The 17,761-nt window shown below is 42.4% G+C and overlaps 1 protein-coding gene across 3 annotated transcripts in view; it reads left to right on the top strand.

Annotated features, from left to right (window-relative positions):
- The window catches only part of st3gal2 (ST3 beta-galactoside alpha-2,3-sialyltransferase 2), a 317,298-nt gene that overhangs the window by 149,777 nt on the left and 149,760 nt on the right, over nucleotides 1-17,761 (top strand). For all 3 annotated transcript variants that reach the window (XM_063066611.1, XM_063066609.1, XM_063066610.1), the window contains exon 2: nucleotides 3,267-4,535. In XM_063066611.1, coding sequence (XP_062922681.1) covers nucleotides 4,197-4,535 — 339 coding nt within the window. In that variant the 5' untranslated portion in view covers nucleotides 3,267-4,196. The remainder of the gene's footprint in view (nucleotides 1-3,266; nucleotides 4,536-17,761) is intronic.

The raw sequence follows: 17,761 nt of genomic DNA, 5'->3' as shown, positions 1-17,761 counted from the left end.
GGTAAAATGAATGCAGCAAAATACAGGGAAATCCTGGAGGAAAGCCTGATGCAGTCTGCAAGAGAACTGCGACTTGGGAGGAGATTTGTTTTCCAGCAAGACAATGACCCCAAGCATAAAGCCAAAGCTACACAAGAACTTTCAACATAGAAATCTACAGCAGATTACAGGCCCTTTGGCCCACAATGTTGTGCTGACCATATAATCTACTCTAGAAACTGCCTGGAATTTCCCTACTGCATAGCCCCCTATTTTTCCAAGCTCCATGTACTTATCTAAGAGTCTCTTAACAGACCCTATTGTATTCACCTCGACCACAGTCACTGACAGTGCATTCCACACACTCACGCACAGGAATGGGTAAAAACAACAAAGTTAATGTCCTGGAGTGGCCAAGCCAATTGAGAATTCGTCATTGAGCTTGGAAAGGGCTGTTCACTCATGATTCCCCATGCAGTTCCCCATGGGGAAAATTTGCAGTGTCCAGACGTGTTCGATGTTGTCGTTTAAAGTTAAATTGGATAGATATATGGACAGGAAAGGAATGGAGGGGGCTGAGTGCAGGTCGGTGGGACTAGGTGAGATTAAGAGTTCAGCACGGACAAGAAGGGCCGAGATGGGCTGTTTCTGTGCTGTAATTGTTATATGGTTATATGTGCAAAGCTGATAGACACCTATCCTCACAGACTCAAGGCTGTAATTGTTGCCAGTGATGCAAGTACTAAACACTGACTTGAAGGGGATGAGTAATAATACAATCCATTATTTTGTGTTTAATAATTGAAATAAATTTAGACCAATTTATAGAAGTTTGTTTTCACTTTGACATTAAAGAGTCCTTTTTTGTTGATCAGTGTCAAAAAAAGCCAAATTTAATCCACTGTGATTTTAATGTTGTAAAACAATAAAACATGGAAACTTCTGTGGGGGTGGTGAATACTTTTTACAGGCTCTTCATTGACTGTACATAAAGTGAAGCTAGCTGCAGGAGTAATTGAGCATATGGTGACTAACAGGAAGTGATACCGTAAGGAAGTGATTCTTGCCACGAGGAACTCTTCTATGCAGCAGCAGTGCATAAGAAAACACAGTACTTCAGTGACTTCCTTCTTCTATTGAATCCACACATACAGCCATGATAGCTTGTTAATTGAACAATTGAATTTTTCCTTGTTAAGGACATGTACAGCAGACCAAAGTAAATTTATTATCAAAAAGCATACCTGTTACCATATACACCACTGAGATTCATTTTCGTACAGGTGTACTCATAAATCCATAAAAGAATACAATCCATAATACAATCAATGAGAGGCCACACCAACTTGATGTTCCACCAATGTGCAAAAAACAACGGACTCTGCAAGTACAAAAAGAAAGAAATAACAAGCAATAAGTATCAAGAACATGAGATGAAGAGTCCTTGAAAGTGAGCCCCTAAGTTGTGGGAACATTTTGATGATGGAGCAAGTGAAATTCAGTGAAGCTATCCCCTTGGGTTCAAGAACCTGATGGTTGAGGGGTAATAACTGTTCTTGAACCTGGTGGTGTAGGTCCTAAGGCTCCCGTACCACCTTCCTGATGGCAGCAGTGAGAAGAAAGTATGACCTGGATGGTTGGGATCCCTGATGATAGATGCTGCTTTCCTGCAATAACACTTGGTGTAGAAGGTTTTACCTGTGATGAATGGGCCTTATCCACTAATTTTCATAGAATTTTCTATTCAAGGGCATTGGTGTTTCCATATCAGACTGTATTGCAGTCAGTCAATGTATTCTCCACCACACATCTGTAGAAGTTGGTCAAAATTTTAGATATAATGATGAATCTTCACAAACTCCAAAGGAAGTAGAAGCATTACAGTGCTCTCTTCATTATTTTACTTGTGTGCTGGACCCTGGGCAGGTCCTGCAAAATGATAACACGGAGGAATTTAAAGTTGCAGACCCTCCCCACCTCTGATCCTCTGATATGAACTGGCTCATGGACCTCTGGTTTCCACCTCCTGAAGTCAATAATCAGCTCCTTGGTCTTGCTGACATTGCGTAAGAGGTGGTCGTTGTGGCACCACAAAGCCAGATTTTCAATCTCCCTCCTATGTGGTGATTCAGCCCGCAAAAGTGGTGTCATCAGCAAACTTAAATATCACTTTGGCGCTGTGCTTAGCCTCAGTCATAAGAGTACAGCGAGTAGAGCAGGGGGCTAAGCACACAGCTGTGTGGTGCTCCTGTACTGATGGAGACTGTCGAGGAGATGTTGATTCCAATCCAAACTGACTGGGTCTGCAAGTGAGGAAATAGATGATCCAATTGTACAGGGAGATATTGAGGCCAAGGTCTTGAAGTTTATTGATTAATGTTGAGGGGATGATGGTATTGAATGCTGAGCTGTATTGGATAAAGATCAGACTGAGATATGTACCTTTGCTGTCCAGATGTTCCAGGTTGAATGAAGAGCCAATGAGATGGCAACCTTTTTTATGCCATGAACCCCTACTGTTAACTGAGGGGTTTCCGCACACCAGGTTGGGGAGCCACTGTGCTAGAGGAAGTGGTTGAGGTGGATACAATAACAACTTTTAAAAGACATTTGGGTGGGTACAAGGATAAGAAGGTTTTAGAAGGATATACAAATAGGACTAGCTTGGATGGGCATCTTGGTTGGCATGGATTTTTTTGGTTGAAAGGCCTGTCTCCATGCTGGTTAACTCTTTGACAATGTGGTAAATGACCCACCATCTTGATAGAGCGTAGCTGGGCAGAGAAAGTTAATGGAAAGATTTTGGTCTGCCACTAAACTGTGCAGTTCTGAAAATCCCAGGTTTAATACTTGTCATTGCTGGGAACTGGTTTCAGATATGGTTCCTGTGATTTCAGCACTGGGTTAGAGAGTTTGAAGGGCAGTGCTGAGTCTTAACTGCTCTTTGCTGGAGACCAGGTTTGTATTTTCTATTGGTGCCTTCCACAGATGAATAGTTCATTTTACAAAAGGATTCCCAATACTCATGTTGGAGGAGGAGGGATAATTGAAGGCAAGTATTATTTTGGTACAATGACTGCAGAGATAGAGAGAGAATGGTACTCTGTGATATTAATTGAATGCTATTTATATCATTTGTATACTATAGTACTTGTAGTTTGTATAAATTTGTTTCTTTCCTATTGTAGTTCTTTGAATCAATTGAATCACCCAAAAAAGACCATGATTCTTCTGTTTTATATACAGAGAATGTCAACTGAATTCATATTTTTCTGCTTTTGTTCTAGTGTCTGTCAATTGCCTGCCTAAGAAAGTCCTGAGCAACTTGCTAACAGAAGAAAACCTGGCACAGCTTTAGAAAAGTGGAGTGCTCCCATCTAATTAGCTCTGCTCTTCATGGAGGGGAACAATTATGGTCCTGTACTAAAGTGATTCTTCACCTGATAGTGGATTAAGGAGTCTGAATGGCGACAATGAACATACAGAGGACTTGTGAGGCAGTACGAAGAGACATTGTACTCATCTGCCCACTTTGATTTGCCTCTTTTTTAAAATAGATATTGTCACCTTGGCAACAGCTCTCTCACAGACATACCTCGCATGAACAGAAGATACATGCAAAGCATACTATGAAATTTCTGAAGCTTTGACCTGGGCTCCAGTTAAAGGAAAGGGAGACTTTTGAGGAGATTTGGATTGTGCCTCGTAGTCTTAAAATAAATCAAATGGCTGGTTGAATGAATTAATCCCTGCTCCCGACCCACAGGATCAAACCACTTACTTCATCTCTCAGAGGCTCAGGAAGTTAATGAGTGGTCTATTTGTTGTCACAAGGAGATTAATTCCATTTGACGTGTTCCAAAGAATGATTGTGTTTTCTAATTGTCACAAGATCTGAGCCAAAGTTAGCAGAACCTTCAGCCCCATTTACAAAGGGGCAAGAGAGAAGTAAAAGAAGCTGAGTGTCTGACTGAGAGAGAAATTACCATCCAGTAACCAGTCTCAGTAGGGATCTTTAACTCCTACACTGTTTAGTGGAACTGCTGGAATTTCATCTGAGAGTCACCAATTAAAACCACAAAGCTGCAATGAATTAGACAGGTCTAATAGGTGTACTTGGGTTTTGGAACTCCTCCTCTTTTGATAACTGCTCTGAAGTTCCTTAGCAGCTGGAAGGGTCTCCCATCACCATAAAAAGTCCACACTTAAGGAAAACAATGAAGTGCTCACTTCGCGTGTGCATCCTTTTCCTTGGACTGCTCATTGTCTTTCTGACTTCTGTGTTCTTCACTTATACACTGACGGGTGTGACAAATGCAGCCTACCTGGAGAACCAAGCTCCAGAGGATGTTGACCGGATCAAGCTGGTACCTAGCTACTTGGGTATTCAGAAGTTAACCAAGGGCCCTGCAAGTCAGAGGACATGTGCTTGCAGTCATTGCGTGGGTGATCCTGGTGTGTCTCAGTGGTTCGATGAGAAGTTTGATCAGGACATTCTGCCACTCTGGACAAAAACAAATATGATTTTGGAGCCCACTGTGTACAACTGGTGGGTGGTAAGTATACTCAAACTGACAAATTTGATCTGAAAGTGAATGTATTTTGCATTTGGTCACAATCTTCTGAAGCCAATAACACCTCTATGGATGTTGTCCCAGTCCAGCACTCCATCCAAATGACTTGATCGTGTGTGAGCTCATGCAATTAGTGTTGCAAGATATTAATGTATTAACCTTAAACAACAATGATTTTGTTCTTACCTGGCATCCATTTTATAATGTAAAAGTTACTTGCATATCAAACAGAAGCGACAACCTTATCTGATTTTATCAGCCCTTCTACCATTCCCCCCTCTCCCCAAGGCCCTGTCCCCATTCTTTCTTTCCTTTCCACTAAGGTTGGCTAAGACTAGAACTAGGGGTCATGGGTTAAAGGTGAAAGGTGAAACATTTAAGGGGAACATAGGTGGGAACTTCACTCCGAGGGTGGTGAGGGCGTGGAATGAGAAATGGAGTGGTGGATGTTTGGGTTTGGTTTTAACATTGAAGAAAAATTTGGATGTACATAGATGGGAGGGGGTATCAAGGGCTATGGCCTGGGTGCAGGTCGATGGGGCTAGGTAGATTAATAGTTTGGCACAGACTAGATGGGCTGAATGGCCCATTTCTGTACTGTACTGTTCTATGACTCAAGCACTGAAACTAAGTATGGACTGGTATTACTGTGTTTGCTGAAATATGTACAGTGCCTATAAAAAATACTCCCCCCCCACCCCCGAAGTTTTCATGTTTCATTGTTTTACTACATTGAATCACGGTGGATTTAATTTGGCTTTTTTGACACTGATCAACAGAAAAAGACTTTTGTATCAAAGTGAAAACAAATCTCTACAAAGTGATCTAAATTAATTACAAATATGAAACACAATAATTGTTAAGAATTGCCCCCCCCCCCCCCGCTTTAATATGACACACAAATGATTGGTTTTAGAAGTTACATAACTAGTTACGTAACTTCTGGTCCAGCTGCTGGTGAGTAAGTATCCTAGCACAAACTACACCGTGAAGACAAAGGAACACTCCAAGCAACTCTGTGAAAAGGTTATTGGAAAGCACAAGTCAAGACATGGATATAAGAAAATTTCCAAATCACTTAGTATTCCTTGGAGTACAGTTACATCAATCATCAAGAAATGGAAAGAATATGGCACAGCTGTAAATCTGCTTAGAGCAGGCTGTCCTCAAAAACTGAGTGACCGCGCATGAAGGGGTCTAGTGAGGGAGGCGAGGCCACCAAGAGACCTATGACAACTTGGAGGATTTACAAGCCTCAGTGGCTGACATGAAAGACTGCACGTACAGCTGTTGCTTGGGTGCTTCACCAGTTGCAGCTTTATGGGACAGTGGCAAAGAGAAATGCACTGTTAGTAAACAAAAAAATTCATTTGAAATCTCAGCTAGGTTTTGCCAGAAGGCATGTGGGAGACTCTGAAGTGAACTGGAAAAAGTTCTAAGGTCCAATGAAACCAAATTGAGCTTTTGGCAGTCAGGCTTAACACTATGTTTGGCGTAAGTTATCATCAAAACCACACCTATGAAGGATGGTGGTGGCTGCATCATGCTGTGGGGATGCTTCACTGCAGCAGGTTCTGGAAAGCTTGTGAAGGTAGAGTGTAAAATGAATGCAGCAAAATACAGGAAAATCCTGGAGTAAAACCTGATGCAGTCTGCAAAAGATCTGCGGCATGAGAGAAGATTTGTTTTCCACCAAGTGTAAAGCCAAAGCTATCAAGGAATGGCCTAAAACAAGCAAATTAATGTCTTGGAGTGGCCAAGTCAGAGTCCAGATCTCAATCCAACTGAGAACTTGTGGCTGGACTTGAAAAGAGCTGTTCACTCACAATCCCCATGCCATCTGACAAAGCTTGAGCAGTTTTATAAAGAAGAATGGGGAAAAATTGCAGTGTCCTGATGTGCAGATCTGATAGAGACCTATCCACACAGAGTCAAGGCTTTAATTGCTGCCAAAGGTGCATCTACTAAATACTGAACAGAATTGACTTCATTTCTTACATTCTTCACATACATGAGGAGTAAAAATCTTTACGTTATGTCTCCGGCTAAATTAGCAATGTGCAATCATAATAATTTATAATAAATAGAACAGTCAATGTAACATAGAAATACACTCAAATCAGCTAATCATTCTGATGGCCTGGTGGAAGAAGCTGTCCCGGAGCCTGTTGGTCCTGGCTTTTATGCTGTGGTACCGCTTTTCCAGGATGGTAGCAGCTGGAATAGATTGGAGTTGGGGTGACTCGGGTCCCCAATGATTGTTCGGGCCCTTTTATCACACCTGTCTTTGTAAGTGTCCTGAATTATGGGAAGTTCACAACTACAGATGCGCTGGGCTGTCCTCACCACTCTTTGCAGAATCTTGCGATTAAGGGAGGTACAGCTCCCATGCCAGGCAGTGATGCAGCCAGTCAGCATGCTCTCAATTGTGCCCCTGTAGAAAGTTCTGAGGATTTGGGGGCCCATACCAAATTTCCTCAACCGTCTGAGGTGAAAGAGGCGCTGTTGTGCCTTTTTCACCACACGGCTGGTGCGTACAAACCATGTGAGGTCCTCGGTGATGTGAAGGGGTGAGTAATTATGCTGTCAATTATTTTGTGTTGAAGGCAAGTTGTGCCTTACGAGCCGGAATGAATTTTTTGAGGATGTGACTGAACACATTGATGAAGGTAGATGTAGTGTATATGGATTTCAGCAAGGCATTTGACAAAGTACCCCATGCAAGGCTTATTGAGAAATTAAGGAGGTATGGGATCCAAGGGGACATTGCTTTGTGGATCCAGAACTGGCTTGCCCACAGAAGGCAAAGGGTGGTTGTAGATGGGTCATATTCTGCATGGAGGTTGGTAACCAATGGTGTGCCTCAGGGATCTGTTCTGGGACCCCTACTCTTCGTGATTTTTATAAATGAAATGGATGAGGAAGTGGAGGGATGGGTTAGTAAATTTGCTAATGACACAAAGGTTGGGGGTGTTGTGGATAGTGTGGAGGGCTGTCAGAGGTTATAGCAGGACATTGATAGGATGCAAAACTGGGCTGAGAAGTGGCAGATGGAGTTCAGCCCAGTTAAGTGTGAGGTGGTTCATTTTGGTAGGTCAAATATGATGGCAGAATATATCATTAATGGTAAGATTTTTGGCAGTGTGGAGGATCAGAGGGATCTTGGGGTCCGAGTCGATAGGACACTCAAAGCTGCTGCGCAGGTTAACTCTGTGGTTAAGATGGCATACGGTGCATTGGCGTTCATCAACCATGGGATTGAGTTTTTTTTTGTAATTTAATTTTTATTGAAGTTCATCGTCAAACAAACATTTTCAAAAGATGTATTTCAGATACTGTACATATATATCATGCAGTCATATTTGCCACAAATCTCCACGTAATATTTATCTGAGGTTTACACTTATAGAAAAGAGAGGAAAGAAAGAACAAGCAAAAGGAGAAAACTATGTACAAGTAAGGAATGATTTTTTTTACAATATATTCATTGATTTGTGAGAATAAAATCAGGCCTATGACGTGTTACGTAGTTAAACCATTTTTCTCAGTATGAATCAAATTATTCTAACTTCTGATTAGCAGATGCTGTTATCTTCTCCGTTTTGTAAATGTCCATTGTAATTTCCATTCATACATTTAAAGTTGGGCTCTCCTGTGATAACCATTTCCTGGTAAGGGTCTTTTTACCGGCCACCAGCAGTATATTCATTAAATATTTATCTCTTTTCAACCATTCTTGAGGTATATACCCAAAATATATGATCTTACTTTCTAAGGGTATTTCACATTTAAAAATGTCTTGTAGGGCATTGTGTATCCCACTCCAATAATCTTTGATAACAGGGCATTCCTAGAAAATATGATAATGGTTTGCACTTTGATTTCCACTATTTCTCCAGCAAACAGGAAATTACTATCATAATGGGATTTCTGAGAGGGTGTAATAAAATACTTCATCAAGTTTTTCCGAACGAACTCCCTCCATTTCTGTGAACTGGTACACTTCCATTGATACCTCCATATTATTGCCCATTCTTCCTCAGATATAATTATCCCTCCTTCCTTCTCCCATTTTGTTTTAATGTATGAAGTCAAATGTGTTTTAAGATTTGACAAACCCTAATACATGCTTGAAATGATTCTACTACCATTATCTGAATTATATGCTTTTCTAAACAGTTCTATCAAACATCTACTTGCCTCGGTTACATTTTTAACCGTCCTGTTAACATACTGTCACATCTGTAGATACCGATAAAAGTCTTGTTTTTCTAACAAGTGTTTCTCTTTCAGCATTTCAAAACTGAACAGTGTTCCTTCTTTCATTATATTGCAAAGAACTGTTATTCCTTTAGCTGTCCAGTCCTTAAATCTAGCATCCAGTTTGTTTGGCGTAAAATCCGAGTGATATGCACACCATTTAAGAGTTGCAATATCTCCCTCTAACTTATATTCTTTTATAATCGTTTTCCATATATTAAGAGTCTATTTCACCCATGGGTTATCAATAGTATTTATGTAACTTTGTAGGTTGTTATCAGCCTGTATGGGGATGGAAATTATCCTCTCCTCAATGTTTTTCCATTGAGCATCATATGATGGGTTGCACCAGCATATCACGGCTCTCAACTGTGCTGCAAAATAATAATCTCTCAGAGAAGGTAAGCCCCATCCCGCCTTTTCCTTGGCTGATTGCAAAGTTTTGAGATGAACTCCAGGCCTTTTACCTTGCCATATATATCTTGATAACATTTTGTTCCATTCATTGAATGGTTTCGGTTAATCTCTATTGGTAGGGTCTGAAAGAGATATAGTAGTCTGGGCGGTATATTCATTTTAATAGATTCAATCCTTGAACTGAGACCAAGAAAAGGAATTAGGTTCCATCTTGTTATATCTTCCTTAATTTTTTAATATATAGGCGGATAATTGCATTCTGATAATTTTGCCAAATCTTTTGGCATAATGATGCCCAAATATTTGAAAGATTCTGTTTGCTATGCCCAGGGGTATCTACTTTCAATTTCTCTTGGTGAACTATAGTTATATGAAAGTAATTGGGTTTTATCTATGTTGATTTTGTTATCTGATAATTGACCATATTGTTCAAAGGATTGCATCAATTTAGGTAAAGAGCATGTTGGTTGCCCTAGATAGATCAAAATGTCATCCGCGTAACAGGCCAATTTATGCTCTGTCCCATTAAATAGTAATTCCCCTGATATCTTCATTTTGTCTGATGTGTTGAGCTAATGGTTCCAGATATAATGCCAAGAGTAGCGGTGACCGTGCACAATCCTGTCTCGTACCCCTTTCTAGGGTAAAACTATTAGATAAATATCCATTGATTTTAATCCTAGCAGTAGGATTGTCATATAGTACCTGCATAGTTTTAATAATTGTGTCATGTAAACCAGATCTATGTAAAACTCTGGAAAGAAAATTCCAATTAACCGAATCAAATGCCTTTTCAGCATCCACGCTCATCACTATTGCTTCCATTTTTTTTTGGTATATGATCCATAATGTGAAGTGTCCTTTGTATATTGTTTTGTGTTTGGCGTTGTTGTATAAAACCTGTCTGATGATTATGTATCAGTGTGGGTAGAAACTCTTCTAATCGTTTGGCCATGGTGGAGATAAATATTCTATAATCCACATTAGGAACAGATATTGGTCTAAATGACCCACATTCCATTTTATCCTTGCCTTCTTTCGGTATAGCTGAGATTATCGCCTCCTTCCAGCTGGGTGGCATTTGCAACTTTCTTAGGGTCCAGTTCAGTGTGGAGAGTAAAACGGGAATTAACCCCTTTTAAAATTCTTTATACCACTCTGCCGTATATCCATCTGATCCTGGTGACTTGCTTAATTTAAGCCTACTAATTGCAGTTTTTAGTTCAGCTTCAGTTATGTCAGCAGTCATGGTTCTATTTTGTTCTTCGCTTAAAGTGGGTAACTAAAGAATTCAGGAAAGTGTCAATTTGAGTTATGCTTCCCCCTGGAACTTTGGAATATAGAGTTTTGTAAAATACTTCAGAAACTTCTTGAATTTCACTTAGCTTATTTTTTTTTTATCACTTTTGTTCTTGGATCCCTAATTCTATGAATTGTACTTTCTGCTATCTTTTTTTTCAGTTTCCACGCCAGTATTTTCATAGATTTGGACCCACTTTCATAGTGTCTCTATTTCAGAAACATTAAATTTTTCCTGATTTCTTGCGTAGCCAAACTATTAATTTCATTCCTAATTTTTAAAAATTTCCTCTAATGTATCCTATGCCAAACTCAGTTTGTGTTTTTTTCTAGTTACTTCAGCTTATTTTGTAATTCCTCTAATGTTTTATTCCTTATTTTTTTCTTATATGAAGACATCACTATAATTTTCCCTCTTAAGACAGCCTTCAGAGTATCCCATAGAATGGGAGGTGAAACCTCTCCATTATCATTGAATTTCTTTTTTAATTTGTTCCTTAAAATAGTGATCGTTGAGTAGACTTGAATTTAGTTTCTTTGGTTGTAGGTCAAAATCAACAGAGGTGCACGGTCACTTACATTTATCATCCCAATTCCACAGGTGACTATTTTGTCTTTGTCTTTTCCAAATGTTACGAAATAGTCTATTCTTGTATATACGGAATGGGGGGGGGGCGCAGAATAATGAGTGTAATCCCTTTTGTCGGGGAAAAGGTCCCTCCTTAGACCCACATCCTCAAAAAGTGTGTTAACTTTCTTATGTAAGGATTTTGTTTCATAGGTTTTTCTGTTGGAAGAGTCTAACTTTGGTTGTAATTGTAAATTTAAGTCTCCCCCACATATCAGGAGACCTTCTGTTTCTGTTACCATAATATTAGTAATTTTCTGGAAGAAACTAATATCATTTCCTGGGGGTTTGTATATATTCAATAAAGTAACTGGATTTCCGTCTATATTCCCCCTTACCAGAATATATCTGCCCTCCTTATCTCCCATTTTAAATACTTTTTTCAAAATTTAGCTTGCTTGAGATGAGAATAGCAACTCCTCTCCTCTGTCCTGATTTATATGAGAAAAACAAATTAGTGAAGCCCATTCTCTTTAGTTTTCCATGCTCATTATCACTTAAGTGAGTTTCCTGTAAATATACTACATGAGCTTGTTCCTTCTTCATTTTTGATAGAATTTTACTGCGTTTGACTGGATTCAACAACCTATTGACATTAAAAGAAATGAATTTTACTTTGTCCTTAGCCATGTGTGTTTATCTGTCAGTATATCATTGAAATTAGCAGAATAAAACTTAATCGATCTACTCCCTGAACAAATAAGAAACAAGAAACGTGAATTTAAAAAAAGATAACAAAGGTGTGATTCCAAGGCTGAGGTCTCTAGTAGATGACCCTGGGTTGAGCTGGAGGAAACGTCTAGCCGTGGGGGATAGCCTCTCCTCCCTGTGAGTTGAGGGCCCCCACTGCAGTACCTATAAAAGTAAGTTAAAAAAACTATGTCCATTACACAGAAAAGATTTCCCTGTGTATTCCTCCCATGTATATATTTTTCATTTAGGTGGGGAAAAAGGAGTGAATGAATGAATAAAAAAATTGAGTAATATAAAATCCACATTGTAATATGTATTTCTTGAGATACGTTTAGCACCATTTATTTTTGCTTCTGATTAGCTTATCAACACTTTAGAGATTAGTCAGACCTTATGGCTCTTCTGGAGGGGGTGAGGACTGTCTTCTGAAAACTCACAGTCTCTTCCTGATATTCTTCTCTTGCCCTCCTCCCGTCCCCTGCTTTCTCAATTCTCTCACTATTTGCCAAGCAGAGTGGGATAGCTGCTCAGCGAGGCTTTCCCTCGGTTTGATCACACTGACGGGCATCCTCTGTCCTTAATGTCTGTAGTCACCTCTTCCACTGTCTGATACAGCTGTGTTCTGTCTTCATAAACCGCTGGTAGTTTAGCAGGGTATGGAGTCTGGCAGCTAATCTTTCTTTGCTTTAATACTCGCTTCACTTCAGAATATTCCTTACGTTTCTGCAGGACCGCTGGGGGGTAATCTTGGTCATAATGTATTAATTTCCTGTTCAAAAATACCTTCTTCTTTCCCCAGGCCTTGCGCAGAATCTCTGCTTTGGTTTTGTACTGAAGGAATCTAATTACTATTGACGGTGGCTTATCTTCCCTGTATCCAGAAGGCCTCGGGATGAGCTCACGGTGTGCTCTCTCAGTGTCAAGTTCCATAGTCGAGGGAATCTCCAGCGTGTCCCGTAGTAACTTTTCTACAAACTCCACCATAGATAACCCCTCCGCTCCTTCAGGAACATTATATATTCTGATATTCTTCTGTCGTGGCCTTTCTTCTTGGTCGAGTAGTTTATTTTCTTGTTGATTTAACACTTTTATCCTCTTACTTAGCATCCGTTCCACATTTTGAACGCGATCTTCCACCTTTTCAATTTGTGTCTCTGCCACCGCTATTTTTTGATTAACATTAGTGAGCTCTGACTTGATATCATTTAATTGCTGTTTATGTCTTTTTGGAATTCCCGTATCTCTTCCAGTATTTTTATTAAATTTGCCGCTTCGCCTGAACGAGGCCCCACATCAGCCTCGCTATCGCACGTTCGTGTAGGAGAGCTGCTTGTTGCACCCCCCTCGTCCACAGGCTCCGCAGTGATGCTTTTTTATATCCACTCCTTTTCCCCATTCTTGCCCCCCTTACCAATTCAGATATTTTCAAGAGATCTTGTATTTGGCAAATTAACGGGGCAAAATAAGCATTTTTTCGGAGGAGCTATTATTTTAAGCTGCCATTCTGGACTATGACGTCACCGGAACCCGTGGGATTGAGTTTAGGAGCCGTGAGGTAATGCTGCAGCTGTATAGGACCCTGGTCAGACCCCACTTGGAGTACTGTGCTCAGTTCTAGTCACCTCACTACAGGAAGGACGTGGAAACCATTGAAAGGGTGCAGAGGAGATTTACAAGGATGTTGCCTGGATTGGGAGCATGCCTTATGAGAATAGGTTGAGTGAACTTGGCCTTTTCTCCTTGGAGCGACAGAGGATGAGAGGTGACCTGATAGAGTTGTACAAGATAATGAGAGGTGTTGATCGTGTGGATAGTCAGAGACTTTTTCCCAGGGCTGAAATGGGTAGCACGAGAGGGCATAGTTTTAAGGTGCTTGGAAGTAGGTACAGAGGAGATGTCAGGGGTAAGTTTTTTATGCAAAGATTGGTGAGTGCGTGGAATGGGTTGCCGGTGGCGGTGGTGGAGGCGGATACGATAGGGTCTTTTATGAGGCTCCTGGATAGATATATGGAGCTTAGTAAAATAGAGGCTATGAGTAAGCCTAGGTAGTTCTGAGGTAAGGACATGTTCGGCTCAGCTTTGTGGGCCAGAGGGCCTGTATTGTGCTGTAGGGTTTCTATGTTTCTATAATTTTAATAAATTTAGACCAATTTGTAGAAATTTGTTTTCATTTTGACACAAAGGAGTCTTTTCTGTTGATCAGTGTCAAAAAAGTGTTACGAGAATACACATAAAATTAAGATGTTTGCTGGCCTGGGCTAGCATCAGTGGCATCAGCAGTTGGTCTGCCACCTGCCCTCAGGGGAAGGAGAGATAAGGAACAATGGAGCAGCGTCTGGAGATGTGTAATGAAGGGATGTGGGAGGAAGAGCTGTCTGGAGCGGCTCCCCCCTTTGAGCCCTGAACTGTTTGAAGTGATGGACAGGCGATACCCCAGCAGGGGGATAAAAAGGGACAGGTTCGCTAAGACAGACACACACGCCACCCGAGGTAACGAGACCCTGGAAGCGGTGCGCCTCTCACGAGTGGTGAGAAGAACCGGACAACGCACAGGGTGGAAAGGTACGATCAGCGGGAACCCGGTGTGTGTCCGCCCTTGCCTGGGTGCCGGGTTCACTGCAGAGGATCGACCGCATCTGGAGGAGGGGTCACAGTCGGTGACCTCAGGTGACATCACCAAGGACCCGCCCAAATGCTGTTTGTGAGCCATCTCGCTGGTCTGTGAGTGAAGCTGTGCTGAATGATGAGTTGTTCCTATTCTATGTCTCTCTTCCCCACCTTGTCCATCGCCATGACAACGATTACTGCGAACTGAACTACAAACTGGACTGAACTTTGAGTCATTTTGAAATTGGTCATTTACCCCTAGACAACGATAGAGCTTGATTGATGCGGTTATCTTAATTCTGTGCACATGTGCGTTTATCATCGCTGAACTGTTGCATTTATTATCCTTTCGATTAATGTGTTGCTTGTTTCTTTAATAAAACTTTCTTAGTCCTAGTACTCCAGACTCCAACTGAGTGATCCATTTCTGCTGGTTTGGCAACCCAGTTACGGGGTACGTAACATAAGTGGGGTTCTCGTCCGCGATTTTGAACGCTAAATTTGGGACGGAGTAAATTGATTGGGTTAAAATTCCCGAAAGAAAGAAAAGACAAACAGCAGAAATGGAGGTTGAGGAATTTATAAAGGCGCCGACCTTGGAGGCATTAGAGGATGCCAGGAAATCGGAATTGATAGCTGTGGCCAAACGGGTGAATCTTGCCAAGGTGAAGTCGACAATGAGGAGAGAGGAGATACACAGAGCTATTGTAGAGCACTATGTATCTAAAGGTGTGTTTCCCCAAGGTGAGCTGGGGGAGGTGTCTATTGAAAAACCTGCTGGAGACGCGGTACAGGTACAGCTTGAAAAACTGAGACTCGAGCACGAGTTCCGGGTACGGCAGTTAGAACACGAAGAGAAGCAGTTAGAAAGGCAGGAGAGAGAGTTAGAAAGGCAAGAGAGAGAAAGACAGTTAGAGAGAGAAGAGAGAGAGAGGGACAGACAGTTGGAGAGAGAGGAGAAACAGAGGGAAAGGGAATTTGAGCTGGAGAAGTTAAAGATAAGGGCCGAGCAGGGGCTCGTGCCGAACCAAGGTGGAGGGTTCCGGGCGACCCAGGAGGTTAGGCTGGTTCCCCCATTTGACGATACCGATGTGGATCGGTACTTTCTCCACTTCGAAAAAGTAGCTATAAGTCAGGACTGGCCGAGGGATAAGTGGGTTGTTTTACTTCAGAGTGTACTGAAAGGGAAGCCCAACAAGCTTACTCAGCTTTATCCCGGAAGATGCCCAGAAGTATGAGGTGGTGAAGGAGGCCATCCTCAGGATTTATGAGTTGGTCCCGGAGGCATACCGGCAGAGGTTCCGGAATGCGAGGAAGCGGTGGGACCGCACGTATTTGGAGTTTGCTCGCGAGATGCAAACATATTGTGAGCGTTGGTGCGCCTCGAAAGGGGTAGAGGGGGATTATGACAGACTGCTGCAGCTGATTCTGATTGAGCAGTTTAAAGGTTGTGTCCCTGAGGGTATGAGACCCTACCTCGATGAGAAAGAGGCAGCCACGTTAGCCGCAACTGCTAAGTTAGCGGATGAGTATGCGTTGACGCATAAAATGAAGGTTGCCCCGAGTAAAGGCTACCAGAAGGGTAGTCAGGACGGCGGGGAGAGTCCACCGGAAAAGTCAGAAAGTAAGCCGGGGACTAGTGAAAAGGATAAGGTAGACCGGGAGCAGTCTGGTGGGAAGTCTCCTGGGTCGTCTGTTATAATTGTGGGAAAGTCGGACACTTTGCGTCCAGGTGCTTTGCCCCAAGGAAGGAGACGGGGAAAGGAAAAGCAGAAATTTTGAATGGCTGTATTGAGCTGTTAAGCGAACCGCTAGGGAAGGACAGGTCTGAAAAAGTCCAGGAAGGGCGCGAGAGGTTTATCTCGGCCGGACTGGTGTCAGTGAAAAAGAGGTTAAAACCAGTTCCAGTGCGGATCTGGAGAGACACGGGAGCGTGTCAGTCACTAATACTGAAGAGTGTATTAGAGTTTAGCTCAGAGACCCAGACTGGGGAGGTAGAGGTCAAAGGTGTTGGGGAAGGGACAGAGTCAGTCCCTTTGCACCAGATACATTTACAGAGCAACCTGGTCTCTGGACTAGTCACGATCGGGGTGAGGTCCGAATTACCGATGAAAGACGTGGAAGTCTTGCTCGGTAATGACATCGCCGGAGGAATCGTGTTCCCAGTCGTGAGATTGACGGGTCAGCCTGCCAGCATGGAGGCCCCGCCCGCGATGGTGAATTTGGCTGACACATTTCTGCCAACCTTGTATGAGACAGGGTGTAGTGAGATAAGAGGTAGTGAGGGAGCTGGGACGGACGTAGCAGTAGCCAGGAAAGAATTTGTGCAGACGCAGGAGCGAGACGAGGGGCTGATGGTTTTGGCCGAGACAGCTCTCTCTGACACAGCCTTGACAAGGGAACTAGTAGGCTATTGTGCGGATGAGGAAGTGCTAAGGAAGAAAGGGAAATCAAGTACAGCATCCGCAGATGAGGAGTGGGGGGTGGTGCAAAAGAGTTATGGGGATGAGGTTTTTAACATGGCCCACGAGGTACCCCCCGGTGGACATTTTGCGGTGCTGGAGGAAACAGTTGGTGGAATCATGAAAGAGAGTTACCGGCTGCCCAGGGGGAAAAATGTTATTGATCATGACCGACGCGAACTGAGACGGTCACCGGCTTTTGATATGCGAACAAACCTAGTCGGTGTTAGCGTGGAAATCAATGAAGCTAGGGGCCCCTTGATAAGAGGAAAAAACCATTTTGAAAAGATTAGGATGGGATCGGTCAGATGGGAGAAGGCTATTGTTTTGGCCAGGTCTACTGATAAGGTCTCTCCCTTAATCCCCGAAGGAGTAATTAAACGACTCGCACCCATGTGTTTGATTGTCCCGAGGAAATGCAAAGAACTGGGACGTTGGGTTATGTCTGTTACAATAGGGCGGCCCAGTAAACAACACCCATATTTTTTGAGTAATTCAGTGACTAAAGGGCTGATGAACACAGAGGTGTGTATTGGCAATTTAATACGGCTGTCTGAAGCCAGTCTGATAGTGAACCTTGGAAAAAAATGAATTCGGCCACACGAGAGTCACCTACCTGGGAATTGTGGTGACACAGGGGCAGCTGGCAGCGATGCAAGCTGCAGTGCAGGCTATCGCTGACCTCCCCACCCCGACAGACAAGAGGGCCCTCAGAAGGCTTTTGGAGATGGTGGGGTACTGCAGGAAGTTTTGCAATAACTCTGCGGTCAATACCCGTCCCCCTCCTACTAAGCCCTTGCGAGGGAAAATTGAGTCGGAATGGGACGACCCTTGTTGTTGTG

The sequence above is a fragment of the Mobula hypostoma genome, chromosome 14 (genome assembly GCF_963921235.1).
Source record: "Mobula hypostoma chromosome 14, sMobHyp1.1, whole genome shotgun sequence".
Taxonomy (NCBI): Eukaryota; Metazoa; Chordata; class Chondrichthyes; order Myliobatiformes; family Myliobatidae; genus Mobula; species Mobula hypostoma.
Note: the sequence above shows the minus strand (reverse complement) of the source record. Positions and strands in the feature narration are given on the sequence as shown.